The following is a 22,083-nucleotide window of genomic DNA, read 5'->3' as shown; positions in this document are numbered from 1 at the left end:
TTCCTTAAGAGAGAAAAAACAGTATTTCAAATGGTTCCTCTTTAAATTAAGAGTAGGGAACATAATGTGCTGTTTTGCATTTATAATCAAAATCTAAATTAGGTAGAGTCAGCTCTTCAGGGACTGGCTTTTTTAAAAATATATTTTAAAAAATCTGAGTATATGTTTATTGATTTTAGAGAGAGAGGAAGTAGGCAGGGGGGGAGAGAGAGAGAAGAGAGGGGAGGGAAGGAGGGAGGGAGGGGGGGGGAGGGAGAGAGAGAGAGAGAGAGAGAGAGAGAGAGACAGACAGACATCAACTGGTTGCCTCCCATATGTGCCCCCATGAGGCACAAACCCACAACTATGTATGTGCCCTGACCAGGGATCGAACCTGCAACCTTTTGGGGTCCTGGGTGAAATTCCAACCAACTGAGTCACCTGGCCAGAGCCATGGACTTGCATTTTTGTATCTTGTTTCCTTGAAGAGTTCTGCTTTAGAAGGAAAATATTCTTCGAGTGATAGTCACTGAGTTAGAACCTAGAAGTTCAGGAGCCATAAAAAGAGAAAAAAAAAATACCAGTTTACTAGAAAGGGAACACTTTAACAGCAGCTGTAGATATTTGCCTCTCTCTCTTTCTTTATGGGGAGGCAACGAACAGAGCTCATAGATGATTTAGAAACTTTCAGGTCCATTGCTGTGAATAGTATCAAATCAGATTTATTTCCTAAACTATAAACACAGCTCTTCTCAGCATGTTATAATCAATAATCATCTAAATAATGTGAAATTGGTTCAGGGTTGCTTTTTTTTAAAGATTTTATTTATTTATTTTTAGAGAGGGGAATGGAGGGAGAAATAGAAACATCAACATGCTGCATCTCACATGAACCCTGACTGGGGGGCCAAAGCTGCATCCCAGGCATGTGCCCCAACTGGGAACGGAACTGGTGACCCCTCACTCTGCTGGAGAACACCCAGCCGAGTTACACTGGACAGGGCTGTTTTAATATTTTTTTAAAAGATTATTTATTTATTTATTTTTAGAGAGAGAGGGGGTAAGGGAGAGAGAAAGAGAGAGAAACATTGATATGTGAGCCTCCTGCTCACCCCCAACCCAGAGACCTGACCAGCAACCAAAGCTGGGAATCGAACTGGTGACCTCTTAGCTTGCAGGCCAGCGTTCAATCCACTGGGCCACACCAGCCAGGGGGTATTCAGGGTATTCTTAATGACTATTGAGGAATCTATACAGTTTATTCTACATAAGAGAATATAAGAAACTTTCTGGGTATAAGAGAGCTGAAAGAATAACAAAGCTCATTTTAGTAAATCTGCAACTAGTTCTGAAAACTTGGAATTTTTAAACCTAGAGTTTGTGGATAACCAAAGTCCATTATTAGTGGAAAAAGCCAATATTAGTGAGGAAAGGGAAAATCAAGGTGGGAAAAAGGAGAATTTTAAAAACCTGAGAACAGCCCTGACCAGTGTGGCTCGGTTGGGCGTCATCCCACGAAGCAAAAGGTAGCCGGTTCACTCCCCATTTGGGGCACATGCCTGGGTTGCCGGTTCAGTTCCTGGTCAGGGCGCGTAAGAGAAGCAGTCAATCGATGTTTCCTACATCCATGTTTCTCTCCCTTTCTTTCTCCCTCCCTTCCCCTGTCCTCCGAAATAAATAAATAAAATCTAAACAAAAACAAATCCATAGAACAACTCCCTCTTTAAACTAAATAGTAACCTAGGGTAGAAAGGAAAGGATTGAGTAACAGAAGTAACAATAGGCTACTTACAGGGAGGGTGGAGCAGGCATTTCCATATAACACTTTTTTAGCATTTTACTCCTGAAAGCTAAAACAATAACAATTTCGTCTTTTTTTAATTTAAAGAAATTTTTTTAAAAAATTTTATTTATTTAGTTTTGGAAAGAGGGGAAGGAAGGGAGAAAGACCAGGAAAGAAATGATGAGAGAGAGAAACACCAGTTGGTTGCCTGTCACACATACTCAGATCAGGGAATGAACACAAATGGAACGGAACCTGAATGGAACTGGTAACCTTTTGCTTTGTGGGACGATGCCCAACCAACTGAGCCATTCTGGTCAGGACTGAAAAATTCTTAACAATTGTAGTTACATATAGCAGGTCTCTGTCGGCCTTGGTTATGGCGGCTAGATTACATTAAACAGGCCCAGACAGTTCTCGGGGGTTAGAAATTCTACTTTTGTTTACAAAATTGTGATTTTAGTTAATGTTGGGCCTCTTTAAGTTGTCCCAGAGGCTGTTTATGCTACCCTCATTTTTTTGGATTCTTATTTCTTCTTGTTTTGCATGGTTTTTTGCTTCCTTATGTTCCAAATCATTGATTTGATTCTCAGCTTCATTCTTTCCACAGTTGTTTCTCTGTAAATTGTTCTTTATTTCAGTTAGTGTATCCTTCATTTCTGACTGGGTCTTTTATATGTTGCTGAGGTCCTCACTCAGTTCCTTGAACATCCTTATACCCAATGTTTTGAACCCTGCATCTGATAGATTGCTTATCTCCATTTCATTTAACTCTTTCTGATGTTTTGATTGATTCTTTTATTTGAGCCGTGTTTCTTTGTCCCCCTCATTTTGGCAGCCTCCCTGTGTTTGTTTCTGTGTATTAGGTAGAGCTGCTTTGACTCCATGTTTTGGTAGTGTGGTCTAATGTAGTAGGTGTCCTATTGGGTACAGTGGCACAGCATCCCCTGTCACCAAAGCTGGGTATTTGAGGTGCGCCCTTTGTGTGGGCTAGTCAGCTGCAAGGATTGGCTGTGACCACTTACCACCAACCTCCACCCTCAATGGAGGATCAGCTGTGCAGGGATAGGGTGGTGGTGCTCCTAATGTGGTCTGTAGCTGTCCACTGGGTATGTTGGCCCTGGGTTTTCCTGGGTGGTGCAGGCCAAGGTCAGTCGTCACCTTTGTTTTGCCTGGGGCACCCTGCCTGAGTTGGAAAGCAATCTGAGATGGCTGTTACTTGTGCTGGGCTTGGTGATTCCCAGGTGAAGCCAAGCTGTGACTCTAATCTGAACTTACTGAAGCCAGCTGTTGCTTGTTTGATAGGCTTTAGGAGCTAAGGCCAGCCATTCTTATGGAAAAGTAGCTTGGATGGTCCCATAAGTTGGGAGGGGTGATGTCTTTGTGGATCTCCGAGATTGGTTACACAGTGTTAGCCAGGTTGATGGAGTCACAGATATGGCACCAGTGTACCAGCTCCTTGGGAGGAGGTCTCAGCAAAGGGACAGTGGCCTCTATTCATCTTGATGCCAGACACTTCAGTCTCTTCCTATACACCACTGGTGCCCTTCAAGCTGCCATCCCAGTACTGGAGCTCACAGAGAGTGAGTCTGAGTAGGTGAGTCCATGTGAGGTTCCCCAAGAGGAACTGCTTAAGGCTCCAGCAGCCTCCTCCACTGACTCAATCCCTGCTGGTTTTCACAGCCAGAAGTTGTGGGGGTTTATCTTCCTGGCACTGAAATCCTAGGCTGGGGGGCCTGGTATGGGTCTGGGACTCCTTGCTCAGATATCCCTACCAAATTTTTATCCACATGGTTGTAGGGTCAGCCTGTTCTGCATCTGCGCCCCTCCTACCAGTCTGGATGGATGTGGTTTCTTCAATTCCGTAGTTGTCAGGCTTCCATTCAACTCTTATTTCTGATGTTTCTGAGTGATGGTTATTCTATATTTTAGTTGTAATTTTGACGTGAGCGTGTGAAGAGGTGAGCCATGTCTGCCTACGTCACCATCTTGACAGGAAGCCAGTATATTTTAAATTGTTAGTCATTTCATCTGTAAATACCTCAGTATACATTTTTAAGAGATAAGTACTCTTTTAAAAATATATATTATCGCAATGTCATTATAATATCTAAGAAAATGAATAATAATGACTTAGTATCACCTAATACCTGGTGTGTTCAAATTTCTTTCATCGTTCTATAAAGGTCTTTTTATAGGTGGTTTATTTAAATTTGTATCCAAAGATAGTTCACACATTACATTTGGTCGCTTTGTCTGAAGTTTTTCTCTTTTTGTAATTAAACATTTGATTGAAGAATATCATATAAAATTCCACCAATCATAAATGTACAGCTTGTTGAATTTTCACAGACTGGTCACTTCTGTGTAAGAGCACCGAGACCAATGAACATAACATCCGTCTCAAAACTTCCTTGTGTGCACTCTTCTAGTCATGTCCCCTCACCCCAAGAGTAACCACTATCTTGACTTATCCTATATTAGTTTTTTAAAAATAAAAATGGAATCCTATAGTATGTACTCATATCTAGTTTAGTTCACTCAGTATATTTTAAAGAGTCATCCATGATGTTGTGTGATTCAGTAGTTTGTTCTTATTTCTTGTGCTGTGGTAGTCTATAGATATGTGCAAGTTATCCATTGTGCTCTTAATGTACACTTAGATTATTTGCAGCTTTTTGCTATTACATATTGTGCTGCTGTAAACTTCCATATGCTTATCTTTAGTGAATTTGAAGTCTTAAAATCTGTAACAATACCCCTTTCCCTTTCATCTTGCCATTTACTTGTTGAAGAAATCAGGTCGTTTTTTCCTATAGAAAAATTCTGAAGTTTTTCATAGCACTGTTGTAATAGTGTTTGTTTTTGTTTGTTAATATACAATCTTGAGTTGAAATTGTTCTGTCATCTCAAAAAATAAGTAAATGATTCAAGTAATTTTGAGTCATTTTTCCCTTTTTAAAATCTTCTAATAGTATCTGACTTTTTAAAACTGTTAGTTTGGGTTACCTTTATAATAACAAATAATCAACATTTTAGGAAATTTCATTCTAAAGTAGTAATGTACTTGTATTAATAATATAATAGTATTTTTTATTGCTTTTTATTTTACAACTGTGCTCTATATGTTTCAAGTGAAAATAAATACTACTAATGATCTTTGTATATTTTTTAAATAGGTTTGATATTCATGTGCTGTCAAAGTTTTCCTCTTGCCTAGCAGATCAACACTTATATTTTAGTCCATTAATGGGGAAAATAGCTGATATTGTAAATCAGAACTTGGAAACCATACAGGACTTAAGGTAAATTTATTTAGAGGCTTTGTGTTGTAATGGAAAGATTCTGGGTTTTGGACAAACATGCACTTAATTTGGCCACTTCCTTGCTATGTGACTTTAACTTCTTGGGGAGTTTACTCTCCTCATTTATAAAATAGGGATAGTAGTGTATCTATTTTGCAATGTTGCGTGAGAATTAGAGATAAAGTATTTAAAGTATAACACAATATTGTTGAGATCTGTGAAAGGTTTGAAATTTTACCTTCCTTGCAAACTAAGAAGTTTGCCTGGCTCCCTTATGACCTCGTCTGATCTTAATTACCTCTCTAAAGGCTCTATCTCCAAATATAGTTACATTATGGATGGGCTTCAACATGAGTTTTTAGGGGACACAACTCAGTCCATAACATGTACCAATATTCTTAGCAGTATTGGTCACAGTTGCCAAGAGATTTGGAAACAACCTAAATGTCTATTAACAGATGAATGGACAATCAAAATGTAGTACATATGTACAATGGAATATTATTCAGCCTTAAGAAGGAGGGGGATTCTGACACCTGCTCCAACATGGATGCTCCTTAAAGACATTATGCTGAGTGAGATAAGCCGTACACAAAAGAACAAATACTGCATGCTTTTGCTTAGTGTGAGTTACTTAGAGTTGTCAAAGTCATTGAAACAGAAAGTAGAATGTCTGTTTGCAGGGGCTGGGATGAGAGGAAAATGGAGAGTTGCTGTTTAGTCAGTGAGGAGTTTTAGTCTGAGAAGATGAGAATGTTCTCCAGGATGGTGGTGATGACTGCACAGCAATGTGAATGTACTTAATACCACTTAACTGTACATTTAAAAATGTTTAAAGTGGTAAATTTTACATTATGTGTATTATTATGCGCACATGAGAGTAGTTTGTAAAAGCAGACAATAAAAATTGTAAAGTTAATTAATTATGTTAACTTTTAAAAATTCTTAAAAACCTCTTTCAGAATCTAACAAAATCTTTGGATATTTTCCCACTCCAAACTACATTACAAATACATTTAAAAAAAATCATTTCAGGGGTCTTTATGGTTAAACTACATACCAATGTTAGGTTACTGATTAATGTTACTATTAACATTAAACATTTTGATTAGAGAAGCCAGAGAATTGTACAACTGGGTATTAAAAAATAGACATATTTTATTGAAAAGATTAAAGAAATTTGGAAACAAAAATAATGTAATAGTTCCACTGTGCTAATGGTTGAGATAGTTTCAGATTTATATTTTTATTTCTTTTTTTGTATTGTTTTGTTATCATCCCCAATTATTTGTTATATGTTTTTTCCATTTTGCATTCTTTATTCATTATGAATACATTCTTGTGTTTGTGGTTTTCTGATTTTTTGTATTATAAAATAACTGTCATTTAAAAGCAGGGCCATCACTTTTGTAATTCTGGTGTCTTCCAAGTGCCCAGAGGAGTGATTTATGTTGTTTAAAAGTATTTATTGAGTGAAGATGTATTAAATGCTACTTTATGTTCAGTATTGTCTGTCATATTAATATTGATCTAGAATCAAACATTAAAAATATAAAATTATTAGTGAGATATTTTGCCAAAGTTTTTATTAGTAAATTACACATATATAGAGTAATAAAGTGAAGTTCTACCAAAAACATAAAATAAAACTTTTCATGTTGCATTCATGGGCTATTGGTTCAGTGATTTCTGAGTAAATTACACTGAAATATTTTCCTTCAAAGCAGTTATCTGTAGAATGAGATATTATACATACTCAACAAAAAATATTATTTCAATGCTTTTTTTGTCCAAAGGGGTTCAGTTACTGGGAGATCTGAGTCAAGCCTTGCTAGTATTTAAAAGAAAAATTTTATGGTATAAAACCCATAATATTTTTACTAGTTCCTTTCCATATCTATTCTGTTAGATTAGAATTGTTCATTATTTGTAAATAATGTAAAAATCTTTTCATCTTTTTCCTGTTTCAGATCCTTGTCTGTTTTGATGGTCAGCATATCTTCTTTAATATCACAACGTTTTCAAGAAAAATTAGTGAACAAAACAGAACATCTTTTTGACACCATTGATTCTTCCCAGGTCAACATTGCAAGAAGAATAGTACAATTTCTTCGAAATACTAAATATAGTTATTACCCACTATTAGAAAGGTGTAACAAGGTGTTTTTAAGCAATATGAACAACCTTGATTTGGAGTCAATCAGTAAAATACTTAGTCTATACCACTCTTTACAGTTTCATAGTTTTGCATTTATGTTAATGGCTAAAAAGAGGCTAACTGAAATGATTCCTCTGTTTGATCAACCTGCTAGCTTTGTAAAATTGTTTGTAGCATTGGGACCCATGGCAGGACCTGAAGAAAAGAAACAGTAAGTTTAGCTAAAAATGCTTTCTTTTTCTGTGGCAAATACATGGTGCCTTCAAGCTTAAATCTTCCTGAAGTTCTGGAAGGCACAAAAATCAACCCATTCAATCAGGAAATGGAAAATAATCTTATATGCTCTGCTCCTTGATTCTTTCTTTGTGATTATTCTAATTTACATCTCAAACTCTTATTCTGCTATTGTGTTCTGAAACAGGGCCAGTTAACCCACTTGGAGTCAACACAGCAGTGGATGAGGGAGAACACTATTTAAATGTTTTTATTTTCATTTATTTTTCTCTTTTCTATTGACTTTTTTGGGGACCACTCAAATGTTTTTATTCTCCATTCCTAGGCCATGTGACTGGCTCTAACACAGGTATAAGACTCCCCAACCCAGTGTAGGCTATGGACTACTCAGAATTATAATAGCCATTAACAATGGGCCATTTTTTTGCTTTGGCTTCACACTCATCATTAAAAGCACTTACTGTGCACATCGGCGTATATTCTCATGTCAGGTTTGAGTGAATTTGATTTATCTTCCATGTTTGAAGAATTTGCAGTATTTCCAGATATTAATGTAGATAGAAATTTTAGGGATATAAAGATGAGCAAATACTATATACATGATTACTGATAAGAGCAAACTTATAAGTAGAATTGAGTGGATTAGTTGATTAGGGGCTACAGAGAGTTGCATAATAGAAGTATCTACTTCATTACTCTGTTAGCCAAATCTTTGGAGAATTTTATTTTTAAGAATCCTTTGATTCTTAATATATGGAATTTATATATGATTAAGAAGAATTGTGTCCATTAATTACAGAAGAAATTTAAAGATACAATTTAAGAGATTGTATCAAGATGAGATCATGATTATTTTAAAAACTTTTATTGGAATCTTTTTTTATCACTATGTGTTGTTAAAATCTCATATACTAAAGCAGTACGAAAGTTGAATTTAACTGGGTCCCTGCCTTCGAGGATTTTATATTCTAATTGGGAGGATAGAATATATAATTGAAATATGTAACTACAATGACACTGCAATATAGTTTATGAATAAGTATTCAAATTACTGATACAGATAGTAAGTGCTGGGGGCGGACAGAAAAGTGAGAGGAAAATGTGGGCCAAAGTGGCTGGGAAAAGCTGAGAGAAGCTGGGTTTGAAATGTTTGACAGGCTGGTGAAAAGGATGGTGTAGAGTAGTATGGGTAGAAAATTAGTTTATCCTGCTGTCTTCAGATTTCATGTTTTGGGCTTGTCTTCTAAAAGACATAAATACTTTTTATTACTGCGCTATTTTGGATAGTTTCAAAATGGACCATTTTTATACATTTTCAGTTTATAAGGTTACAGCAAGTACTTAGTATATAAGATTTCTGTCAATGTGCAGATATATTGACCTCCTGATCAAATCTTACTCAATTTTTAAAAATTGGGATATTGTTAGAATGGCAGTTAATTCTTTAGCTTTCTAGTATTGAATAATTTCACTGAATTATTGTGTTTTATTACCATTGTAACCTTATCTAATTTGAAAATCAATTAAAAAACTTGTCTATTTTTAAAGAGTATAAGATTAGATTATACTGAGGCCTTAATTACTTTGAAAAAAATATTTTTATTTGATTTTGAAATTATATACATATTGGAATTCAGTTTTTTTCATTATTTTTTCTATTTGTTATCTAAGGACTGCTACTTAAAACTTTTTAAAATAAACTAATTATCAGTTTTTCAACATAAAAATATTTTTCTTTGCTTCTAGACTTGAATCAACTATATTACTGATGTCAGAGGAGCTGACTGGCCAGCAAGCCCTGGCAGTGATGGGGGCAATGGAAAAGATGGAAACCAGAAATTCACGTCTGATTAAAAAGTAGTCCTTCCTGAATTTCATGCTGTTAAGTTTAGTTGTCATTCATAAGTAATTATATTTTTGAGGAAAAATTATGGGTTTTTTTTCATATAATCTAGCTGTCGGTTTTGAAGAAATAAAGTCTTAACACTTAAGGTATTATTTCCTAAAAAAAGTTTGTTTTTCAAAATAGAGATTCTAAAGTTGTTTATAGCATTTTTCCTTTTTTTTTTTTTTCACTTGAGAAAGGGAGGGAGAGAAACATCAATGTGTGGTTGCCTCTTGTGCACCCACTACTGGGGATCTGGCCTGCAACCTAGGCATGTGTCTTGATTGGGAATCGAACTGATGACCCCTTGGTTTGCAGGCTAGCACTCAATTCACTGAGCCACACCAGCTAGGGCTGTTGATAGCATTTTTCATTTCATTTGCTACTGTTGTTATTCTCAAGCCAAGTATCATTGTCTAGGAAAGTGGAGACCAGAGAGCAGGATCCTACTTTTCTAAAGGACAGTTTGTGCAAAACAGTTGCCATGTTTGTTAGCTTGAATTGTTTCACACCACGGTTTTTACCTTGAAATCATACTATCGTATTTTTACTTTTTTGTTAACTCGAGATTTAAGAAGGAGAATTTTCTTAGTTCAGTTTATATACAGAGTGTGGCAGAACTAATGCCTGCTTACGTGTGGTTGGTAGGGTAGTAATATGGGTGTAATAATTGATAGTTTTAATGTGAACATTTCACCTAAAATATTATATGGTGTGCTTGAGTGTGATATTGTTATGTTAGAATTACATGCTTATGATGTAATAAAAAAGGGGTATTATTTGTGCTGGATCCTGTATATGTAACTTTTTATTATCTATCATATATTCCTTTTTAAAAATATTCCTTCTGCCCTATTCCTTCAACTTACTGTGTCTTCATGTTTCTCATTGCTTTTAAGCATCTGTATTAGAGGGCCAGTGGATTAAAGGAAAAAAATTAAATCAGTTTTGCTTATTGTTAGTAACTCTTGGTAAAGATTTTTTGGGCGGGAGGATATGGAATTTGATAGCTCTGTTCTGTGAGATTTATTTTAATTTAGGAAGTAAAACTATGCTTTTCTCTCTTTTTACTATTGGTACTTAAATATTTCATTCACACTTCATTGATAGCTCTTACCTCATTCTATTTTGTGACATTTCTGTCGCCATCTTTTTAAAATTAATTTATTTTTATTTTTCAATTGCATTTGATATTCAATATCATGTTAGTTTCAGGTATACAGCATAGTGGTTAGATAACTTACATAAGTTATGAAGTGATAACCCCCTCGGCCCCATAAGTCTACTATCCACCTGGCAATATTTCTATCACCATCTTGAAACATTTCTTCAAGAAAAGAAAACCTTGTCTCATTCATTGCTGTTTTTGTAGCACAGAGCATGTCTGGTATGGAAGGAGCTCCTCAGTAGATGTTTAAGAAATAAATGAATGAACTGGTTATAACATGTTTTATCATTCTTTTTAGAATTGCTTCAATTCTGCATAAGAATTTGGATAATTATAAACCAGTAGAGTTACTGAAGATAACTGAAGGATTGACTTGTCTACATTTCCAGAGTAAAGAGCTTTTTGTGAGACTTAGAGAATTGCTGCTTAGGTAAGATTAAAGTAGAATCGTTTGTTGAGTCTTTCATTTTATAATCTAATCTTTCAGTCTGTAATCTAGTTTTGTTTAATTATGTAAAGAGTTGTGGAACTTTTGGAGATAGAATTGGGTAGCTTATTAAGAATGTTAAGATACTTATCTTTCCCCATCCATTCTGCCAATGCTTATCCTTGGTATATTTTGAAATGGAAATGAGGCCAGTAAGGTAATGAGTTTCCTAGGGCATGAATATCAGTAAAAGCCAAGCCATTCTCTTTCCTGCTGGAATAGAATAATCATGAAAATATTGGAGTTGCTGAAGAAGGCAATATGAATTTGGGAACATTCATATTTAGAGTCCTTCAGTTGTTTTTCTGCCTATTTTAATGAAGATGATTTGAGTTTGGGTATTGGGTATACAGTGCAATATACAGATCACGTATTATAGACATGTATATTTGAAACCTGTATGATTTTACTAACCAATGTCACTCTGATAAATGTAATTGAAAATTTTTTTTAATGTGTAATTTTAAAAATAAGATGTATAAAGGGAATGTTCATGAGAAGGTATTTTCATACAGAATTTTTCTTTTATAATTTACAATTCTCTGCTTTTCTATGAATGTAGCATTGATATTTCAACTAAGGAGTTATTCAGTTTTCCATTGACTTTCATTAGATTAAAATGTAGTTTTATATTAAAATTTTTAAAGATCAGAATTGCTCTGGCTGGTGTGGCCCAGTGGATTAAGTGCCAGGCTGAGAACCAAAGGGTCTCCTGTTCGATTCCCAGTTTAGGGCGCATGCCTGGGTTGCAGGCCAGGTCCCCAGTAGGGGGCGCATGAGAGGCAACCACATATTAATGTTTCTTTCCCTCTCTCCCTTCCTTCCTCTTTCTAAAAATAAATAAATAAATCGTTTAAAAAAAATCAGAATAATAACTTGAATGCAATTAAAATCAGATTAATCTTTTCCCCCTCTATTTTTCCATACCAGTTTGATTTCTTATGGTAATTTCTGAAACACTAGGCATGATGCTCAATGTCTTAATAAAAAAATTGGCATATAGTTGAAAATGATTTTATTTTGATAAAGTGATATACCATAATGGCTAAGAAGGATTTGAACTGGAGAATAAGAGGTGGCACTTAATCAGATGAGAATTTAGCTCATTATGTATGCTATAATAAGGTTCACACTTTTCTGAAATACTTTATTCTTATCAAGGTGATTATATGAGGGATTATTGTTTCTTTATCTTTTCCATATTTAGCATAGACCTTCACATAGCCTCTGAGTTAAGAATTTTATGTTATAAATGAAATGTCATGAACAGGTCCAGAGACATGATTTATTTGGTGTACAAGTATTTTTTTAAAAATTAAATTATATAATTCTTTTTGCCTCTAGGTATGTTAATAGGAAAATGAGATAGTACTGGGAGTGTCAAAAAAGATTTCATTTTAACTGTAATGTTTTTATTTCCTTTATAAAAAGACTTGAAGCAAATATGACAGTGTTGAAGTTTACTAATTCCTTTTTAATTTTTAATTTTTTAAAAATCCTCACCCAAGGATGTGTTTATTGATTTGAGAGAGAGAAGAAGGAGGGGTGGGGAATAGAAAACGAGAGAGAGAGAGAGAGAGAGAGAGAGAGAGAGAGAGAAACATGGCTGTGAGAAACATTGACTGGTTGCCTCCTATATGTGCCCTGACGTGGGATTGAACTCACAGCGTTTCAGTGTAGGAGACGATGCTCCAAAAAATTGAACCTCCTGGCCAGGGTGAAGTTTAGTAATTTTTAGTAGCAAGAGCCCTTATATCTCTGTAGTTTAAATTTTTTTCAAAAAATTACTTGGGAGATGTTATGCTTCAGAATCACCTTTTCCCACTTCAGTACAGATTGTGTGAAGGAACACAATCTAATCAAACTAGTTCACATACATGTTTATATAAACACCTCCTGAAACTATTAGGGGAACCCTGGGAATTCATATACTGGACTAATACATTTTTTAACACATTTAATTATAATCTACATAAAAAATATATATCCCCTCCTTACTATCCTGCCTGCTCTCCCACATGCCCTCCCCCAGGTTAATTACTATCCCTACTTTTAACTCCATGGATTAATTTTGCCCGTTCCGTCTAGATTCTTTTGCTCAATTTTTTATGAGATTTACCTTTGTTTTTGCAATATAGTATTCATAAAAATAAAAAAAATTTTTTATCCATTCTTTGATATCTATTTAATTTAATTTCCATTTTTTATGTATATTTAATTTATTTCCATTTTTTGGCTATTATAAATAGTGCTGTTACGAATATCCTTGTACATAACTTTTTAGCGAACATATATATGCATGTCTGTGGATATTTACCAAGGAATATGAAGAGGCTGGACTAGCCACTTCCCACTTGCAGAATGTGAGCATTCCTTTTGCTTCACCATCTTCCCAATGCTTGGCCTTTTCTTCTAATTTTAGCCATGCTGGTGACTATGTGGTGGTATTATAAATAAACATACGTGCATATGTAAATTTTGGAATTTGAGGATGAATCACAAGGAAAAACATCAATTGGAGGTTAGAGAGATTTTGTTTGTTGGGGGTTTATTTTTATACAAGTATCACAGGATTAGGAAACACTGAGAGTTTTTTCCCTTGAGTCAATTCTGCAATTAGATACAGCTTTTGGAGGCTTTCTTTTTTTTATATAAAACAGTGTATTAATTTTTTGTAGTTATAAATAAAATATTCCATTGGTACTTATTGAGTACTTACTTTGTCACAGGCACTGGGCCAAATATTATATAAAAATCATTTTGAGACTTTTTTGGGGTTCAGAGGGTGATGATTGGGTATTCATGCTATTACCTCCCTCGGTTCCTCGAACTTCTTTTAAAAAATAAATTTATTGGGATGACATTGGTTAATAAGATTATTTAGGTTTCAAGTGTACAGTTCTATGATACATCATCTATGTATTGCATTGTGTGTTCACCATCCAAAGTCAAATCTTCCGCCACCATATATTTGACCCCCTTTACTCTTTATTACTCTCCCACCCCTCTTCCTTCTGGCAACCACCATACTGTTGTCTGTGTGTATGAATTTTTGTTTGTTTTTCCCTCAGACCTTTTTATGATGTCAGCACGTTACCTGTCTGATATGAAAAAACATTTTGAAAATAGAAAAAAGTATAAAGAAGAAAATAAAAGTCATTTATAAAACCATTCCTCCACTCTAAACATTTGGTTTATTTCCTTGTTATACACACCTACATATTGTGTACATATATATATATATATTTTTTTCTTTAATAGTTTAGAATCATGAACATGAGGATAGATATTATTTTATTTCCCCCATTAAACCTTATTAGCATTTCCCTACATCATTTAGAACTATTTGTAAATGTTTTTAGCGACTGGATATTACTCATTATATGACTACCATAATTTACTTAACCTATTTCCCATCACTGAGTAGACTGTTTTCAAATTTTAGCCACATTAAAAATATGATTAATAATGTAACAGAAATCTTTGCCAGTCTTTTAGATATTTTCTGAGGATAGTTTCCGTGACAAGGATCATGTCAAATGATATACTTACCTGCAAAGTTCTTGAGCCATACTGTTAAATTACTTTCCAGAAAGGTTATAGCAACTTTTAAAGTTTACCAATAGTGAATGAGAATGCCTGTATCAATGTACCCTTGCTAGCATTGAATATTATGTTTATTTCAATATGTTTGTTTACTATTTTAAAAAGTCACTTAATTTTAATTTAGATTTGATTATATCTTCTAGTACTTCTAAACCTAAAGATTCTTTCAAAGCTCCCAGTTTTTAATTTGATTTTAACAGCTGCTGTCCTGGTGGTAGGAATCTAACCATGGAGTTTGGCAAAGTCAGAATAAAGAATGGAGTCAATAGTGTGTGTTTTCTGGGACTTTTTAAGGCTGGACTTCCTGTATATCAAGTAAGATAGGAACCAATATAATTGAATGATCAGTGTATGCCAGTGCTTATACTAGGTACCACCTCCTGCCAGGTCATATCAGAAATTCTTTAGCCCCAATTATGTCTCTAGCAGCAGCACTGGAAAGAAATACTGTTCCAATGTTCTGACATTGACCTTTTGTTTTCAGGGGCTATGGTTTTGTTTTTGCATAAAAAATTTGGAATGTGCTTTAGATTATCTTAGGGCTTCCCTTAGTAACTCTTTATGGACCTGTCATCTTTGAATTAGTTAACCCTTTCTCAATTAACTTGTATTTTAATCCTATCCAATCTAGTAATTATTATAACAATTACATATCCACGTTTTAATACTTATATATGTTTTGGCTTTTTTTTGCTGATGTACTAATTTTGTTCTTTTAACTTTCCCTCCTTTCTTTATAGTTACTTGGAAATTAGTGTCAAACCTAGTGAGATTTCCATTCTGGTCTCTGCTATTTCTCTGCTTCCATCTCCTCACCTAGATGAAACGGGGATATCTCGAATTGAAGCAGTTTTACCACAGTGTGACCTAAATGACCTGAATAGTTTTGCCACTTCAGTTTTAAGATGGATTCACTATGGTCACGTGTATCTGGATAGTACTACTGGAAAACAGCTGAAACTACTTCAAAAATTAGATCACTATGGTCGTCAGAGACTACAAAAATACAACAATTTGAATCTGTTATGGGAAGAACTTAAATCTTTGAAAGGAGACTGGTTTGCTGAGTCACTTCTTGAAGAAACAATTGCTACTTTACAGTGTTTGATGGATGAAATTAATTACATAAATGTTGCAGGAATTGCATCCTTTATTTCTAGAACTAACTACCTCAGTACTTTGCTACTTGATAAGATAGCCTCAGTGGTCCTTCAGCAGATTGAAAAGGTGAAGTTGAAACGTCACACAGTTTTATGTAGTTGTCAACTTGTGAAAACATAAAGGTTTATCATAACTTTGAGAACTTGATTGGAATTTGAAGTTTAAAAATTAAAGTCTAGTTTTTGGTTCAGCAATTTATTTTTTCTCCCCTTAATCCTTTTTTCTCCAGCATTGCAGTTATGGGCAGACTATTAAGATCAGTAGTCAAAATTTGTTGTTTAGAAGGAAACACTTAAAACAGTACTGGTTATATTAGGATATTAGAGTGTGAATCATCTTTGTTTTCCCTTTTTCTTATTTTCTGAAATCCTGTGATACTACTTTTACTACTTAAAAACAATTACATTCAAAGGTGGAAGAAATGAAACAGAAAATTGTAAATTATCCACTGACTTCAGTACAGTTGACCCTTGAACAATGTTTATTCATTGGGTTATTAAATCCTCATATAAGTTTTAACTCCCCCAGAACTTAACCACTAATAGTCTATGGTTGACTGGATAACAGAAACAGTTGATTAACACATATTTTATATATTATATGTATTATATACTGTATCCTTACAATAAAGCAAGCTAGAGAAAAGAAAATATTATTAAGAAGATTATAAGGAAGAGAAAGTATATTTATGGTATTTATTGAAGAAAATCTGCATATAAGTGGATCCATGTAGTCCATTCAAAGCCATGTTGTTTAGGGTCTACTGTATTCTTAAATTGTCAGTGTATCTTCTTACAAATTCATTCCTGGAACTTACTTATAAAATGCTGCCTTTTGGGTTAAATAAGAAGTTGACAAAATTTATTGTATATGTAAGGATAAGGCTTTTACTTAGTATTTCTCTCAAAAGAAAATAAAAGTGTGTCTTATTTGCTTAGTATATTTCTTGGCAATATTGGATGAATGAGTGAATAGTGAAATAAAAAAACTGAATGAAAGACAAATAAATTCTGATTATAAACTAAGACACTCCATTAATTACATTACATGAATCTACAAAATGCCCTGATATCATATAAATTAGTGATACTATTTCCCATTCATTTTAATGACTAGTGAATTTCTGGAATGGGATTTTATACCTAATAAAATTAATTGGTAAGTTAACTGACTTCATTTTTCTTTATTAATACTCAGAGTTACTAGAAGTTAATGGTGGGGTTATTTATTATAGCAGGGTAGAAAATAAACAGAGTGATACATTCATTGTTTAACTATAGATACGTTCATTTAACTATGGACGTGCTAGGAAAAGATCTCTACCTAAAATCATTAGGTTAAAATTTTGTTTTACTGAGGCTTAAACTAAATATTTTTGTTCTGTTTATACAGATCCATCCTTTTGCAATCTTTGCTATTATTCTGCCATTCAGCATCTTGAACTATGATCCACCTCAAAGGGATGAATTTTTTGGAACTTGCATTCAACACCTTAATTCTTACTTAAGTAGGTGTATTGTTTGGTATTAAGATGAATGAATAGGTGGGAGGATACTGTTGCTGATATTTCTCATTTAAAGGGTAACCATAGTAGCTATGAGTGCTATTCCTAAAAAAAAAAGTTTGTGTTCATTTTTGAAACTTTATTAAGTAAAGTGTCAAACATGGATAAAATTGAAAGAAAGAACAAGCACCTATATACTCATTGGATAGATTTAACAATCATTAACAATTTACTATATTTGCTTTACTGTTTGTCTCTCTTGCTCTTGCTATTTTTTTCCTGAGCCGTTTCAAAGTAAATTGCAAGCATTGCGACCCTTCACCACTAATTACTCTGGCATATACCTTTCTAAGAATAATGAACTTCTTCTATATCATCACAAATCTGTTTTCACACCTAAGAAAATTAGTACTCTCCTAATATATAGTACACAGTGAATGTGCAAATCACCTTCATTATTCCGAAAATACAAAATACTGTGGCTTTTTACACAGGATCCATTCTAGGTTCACTCATGTGGCTGTTATCTCTTTGACCTCATAGAGTCTAGAATATTATCTGCGTTTTTGGTTTTATTTTGGTTTTGTTTTTGCTTGAGATTGACTTGGGGGAAAGGTTTTTGTTTTTTCTAACATTTCCTTACCAAAGCTTTCAAATATATAGAAAAAAATGAAATAACACTATAACAAACATCTACGTACTATATACCCACAATCTATCTTTTGAATGATGGTTAACATTTTGCCGCATTTGGTCTGTGTGTGCATGTGCATGCACATGTGTTTACGTATGATGAACTGTTTGAAGCGTCAGCCTCAAATATTTGAGGTTATAAGGACATTCAGTATCACACTTAAGAAAATGAACACATGCCATCTATACCATAATCAAATTTTCCCAAATCTTACCAAATTGCCTTTCATAACCTTTTTTTTTTTTAAAGCAGCAAATATTGAGTTGTTATATCACTTTCTCCCTATCTTTTTTCCTTGGTATTTTTTTTTTTTAATAAAAGATATTGGCCATAAAAAAAAGATACTGGCCATTTATTGTGGATTATTCACATTACTGATTTGTCTGATTGCTTTCTGTTAAAACCCTGCTTCTTCATCTCCAGTATTTCTAGTAAACTAGAAATTAGGAGTAGATGATTAGATTCAGATTAAATATTTTTAGCAAAAATGCCTTGTATGTGGTGCTGTGTACCTAATATTTGTATGACATCTGGAGACGCATAATATCTGATTCTTTCTCTCAGTTTCAACAGTTAAGCTGGTGTGAGACCGAGACAAATAATTAGTTGTATCAGTATCATGCTCATAGACTTTGCTACATTTTTGTGAGATCTATAGCCCAGATAGTGCCTAACCATATCTAATACTATTGTGTGTGCTAATAGTCAAGTAAAATGGGACTGTGAAAAGTATGTTTATATATGAATTGAGTGTATGCATGTACAGCATTTATATACATCCTTTTTTAGTAACACAGCTGTATGTGGAAAGGTGAGACTTGAAACTGAGTCTTAGAATATGCTCTCCTAGTTTGCTCATGTTTCAGAAGGAAATGAAAGTACATCTCTTCCCATATTCTCTAAATAGAGGCGTGGATACTAGATTTTTTTTTTTAATTAAGGGTAAAAATCAAGAAAAAAAGGTTGACAATTACAGCTTTTTTTTAAAAAAAGACAGTAAGAGAATGTTTGAAAATTATTGGAGACTTTTATAAGTACAATTTAAAATATCTAATGGAGTAATAATTTATTTTGAATGTTAGTTTTGACAGATCAGTTTTGCTGCTGGAGATTGTCACTATGAGTATTTACCTTATTTACCTTGATCTTGCTATATTAAATAAAGTCAGCAAAAAACCCAAAAGAAAATACTCAATTTTTTTTGTACTTTACAAAATATTGCTGCAATAGGGTGTTCTGGATGACCCCTTCCCTTTCATCAGAAATGTCTCTTGAATGAGGCAGATCAGCTAAATTATCTCAACCCTTATACTCTGGGATATGTGCCATGCTGCTGGGTGACAGGTAAGGGAGAGGGCACTGGGAGAGATCTGAGCTGCGTGAATGTGTGCACTCAGCCTGGAGATCGGAAATCCCTACAGAGAAGCCAAGTATAGTGGTCCAGGCTCCAGGCTGGACTGTCCAGATTGAATCTCACCCTCCACTTGCTAACTGTGTGACTTTGGGCAAGTCATTTAACTCCTATGCATCTCTGTATACTCATTTATAAAGTGGAGATAGTAACCATTTCTACTGTATACTGAGGTGAGATTTAAATGAGTTAATACTTGCCCTGGCTAGGTAGCCCAGCTGGTTAGAGTGTCATCCCAATACACCAAGGTTGCAGGTTCGATCGTTGGTCAGGGCACATACAAGAATCAACCAGTGAATGCATCAATAAACAGAACAAGAAATCAATGTGTCTCTCTCTCTTTGTTCCTTCCCCTCTCTCAAAAAAGCAATCAATTAAAAATATATTAAATGCGTTAATATTTGTAAAGTGTCTACAGTGATACCTAACACATTCTGAGTACTGAATACATAGAGACCTGGGTCATTTCTCCTTTTTATATACACTGTTGACCTTTAGGTTTGAATTCTTTTTCCTTTCAAGGCAATTAAAAAACTTTTTATGAAGGTTCTTTAACAATAAACATTTACATGTCCTTAGCATATAGTATGAGTTTATACAAATTGAGTCACCCAGAGAATCAGTACACAGATCAAGAAACAGAATATTACCACAGTACCCTTCTCCCTGCCTCCCTTTCCTAATCCGCCCCCACCCAAAGGTACCACCTCACCACTGACAGTATTGTAACAATATATATTAGTTTTGGCAAGGTTGTGTTTGCATCATTTTTTAAAAACCTAATTTTACCTGAATAAAGTGTTTGCTAATCTATACGTGAGATGGCTGTACATTATACCTTTTAAAAAATCTTTCTTCTGTTTTAGGTATATTAGATCCTCTCGTGTTAGTGTTTCTTGGTTTCTATTTGGCCACGTGTGAATATTTTCCAGAGGATCTGATAAAGACAATTTTTAACATCAAATTCTTAGGCAGATTGGATTCTCAACTTGAATGTATGTATCTACATTTTATTGTTATTTATTTTTTATCAAAGTTTCAGCTCAACCTATACCAAAGCACTTGAATGTTATTTTTTTGTTTTGAAATACTTATGGAAGTATTTCCTGCTTATTGTAGAATATCTGGAAAACACAGAAAATGTAAAACAGAAAATAAAAGGTCTCAACCTTACCACCAAGTGAAACTACTACTTTTAATGTTTGGTGTGTTTCTTTTCTGTCTTTCTCCTGCTTTTATGTGTATGTTTATAGATCTATATATATTTTAAAACAAAATTTGGATTATTTATGCATTTGCTTTTGTATGTTACCTTTAGTCATTGAACTATATCTTGACTAATTTTCTACACCCTTAACTATTTTTTGATGTCACAATATTTTTGTGTCTACATAACCTGCCATTGTATGTATGTAATAAAGTTTGCTTATCTTAGAGGTTGTATTATAAGTAGTGATTGTTATACCTGAATCATTGACCTCATTTTTGTTTCCTGGAGATAGATTCCTAAATGTGGAATATTAGATCAATGACAATTTTTTGGTAGTATTTTTAAAAATGTAGTTTTAAAATTAATAATCAGTGGAAACCACGTAGGAGTTGATCCTAATCATGCCTCTGAATGTAATAACTTAAAAATATAAAGCATATATGTGTAACTGAAATGATTTTATGAAAATAAAAGTATCAGCCAATAATGGGGATAAATGAATGTGAAAAAGTGGATTGTCTTTGCTAGGGCCAAGCTATCAAAATCCATTACTATGTATTTTTATTTCAGTTTTATGTTCATCGCTAAGTATGAGGGTCCAGTTTCGTCTTATGGAATTAAATAGAGCCGTCTGCTTGGAATGCCCTGAGTATCAGATTCCATGGTTTCATGACCGCTTCTGTCAACAATATTATAACAAAGGTGTGAGTTTTCTTTGGGTCAGAAAGTGAAGTTTAATTCTAAAGTAAATTATTGTGGCAGTGCCTTGTTACTATTTTTAAACCTAACCATGACACCAGAGTTCCCAACAGTGCCATGACCTGTTCAATGGAATCATTTTGTGAGATTTGTGTTATAAGAATTTCTTAATATTTAGGATACTAAAACTCCTGGTAGAGAGCAAAGAACTTATACTGAATTTAGTGTCATTGCATATAGTATTACACTGATGCTCTTGGAAATATTAATCTTTATTTTTCAGTTTGTAGAATTGGATGATTTTTATTCAAAAACTGATCATTTTAAGTGAACTAATTGTTTTTATTTTCATAAAGATATTGGCAGCCTGAATGGAGCACAGCAGCAGATTTATAAAATGTTAGCAGAGGTACTAGGAGGAATCAATTGTGTAAAAGCCTCGGTTCTTACACCTTACTACCACATGATAGGTAAGTCTTTACTTATCCTATCAACTGGAATTTTAACAAGAAAGATTTTTAAAAATTTTTTCAAGTTACCTTGAAGATTTCCAAAGATATAGAAGTAGAAAACAACAGTGAAGTTACCATGACCCAGCGTTTTGCTATTCTTCAAAAAAAAAGGTTTTTTAGTTTTTATTTATTTATTTTTAGAGAGGGGGTAAGGGAGGGAGAAAGAAAGGGATAGAAACATCAATGTGTGGTTGCCTCTTACGTGTCCACTACTGGGGACCTGGCTGGCAGCCCACGCATGCGTCTTGACTGGGAATTGGACTGGCAAAAAAAAATTTTTTTATTGT

General features: G+C 34.0%; 1 protein-coding gene across 1 annotated transcript in view; it reads left to right on the top strand.

Annotated features, from left to right (window-relative positions):
• Nucleotides 1-22,083, top strand: part of FASTKD1 (FAST kinase domains 1) — a 34,135-nt gene that overhangs the window by 5,706 nt on the left and 6,346 nt on the right. The window contains exons 4-12 of the mRNA XM_054562315.1: nucleotides 4,942-5,067; nucleotides 7,038-7,436; nucleotides 9,206-9,316; nucleotides 10,811-10,942; nucleotides 15,346-15,832; nucleotides 17,159-17,273; nucleotides 20,242-20,370; nucleotides 21,156-21,287; nucleotides 21,641-21,754. Coding sequence (XP_054418290.1) covers nucleotides 4,942-5,067; nucleotides 7,038-7,436; nucleotides 9,206-9,316; nucleotides 10,811-10,942; nucleotides 15,346-15,832; nucleotides 17,159-17,273; nucleotides 20,242-20,370; nucleotides 21,156-21,287; nucleotides 21,641-21,754 — 1,745 coding nt within the window. The remainder of the gene's footprint in view (nucleotides 1-4,941; nucleotides 5,068-7,037; nucleotides 7,437-9,205; nucleotides 9,317-10,810; nucleotides 10,943-15,345; nucleotides 15,833-17,158; nucleotides 17,274-20,241; nucleotides 20,371-21,155; nucleotides 21,288-21,640; nucleotides 21,755-22,083) is intronic.

This window comes from Pteronotus mesoamericanus, unplaced genomic scaffold (assembly GCF_021234165.1).
Source record: "Pteronotus mesoamericanus isolate MK-2021 breed Mesoamerican mustached bat unplaced genomic scaffold, CSHL_Meso_final scaffold_651, whole genome shotgun sequence".
NCBI classification, from domain to species: domain Eukaryota; kingdom Metazoa; phylum Chordata; class Mammalia; order Chiroptera; family Mormoopidae; genus Pteronotus; species Pteronotus mesoamericanus.
The sequence above is the reverse complement of the archived record's forward strand: the minus strand, read 5'-3'. Positions and strand labels throughout refer to the sequence as shown.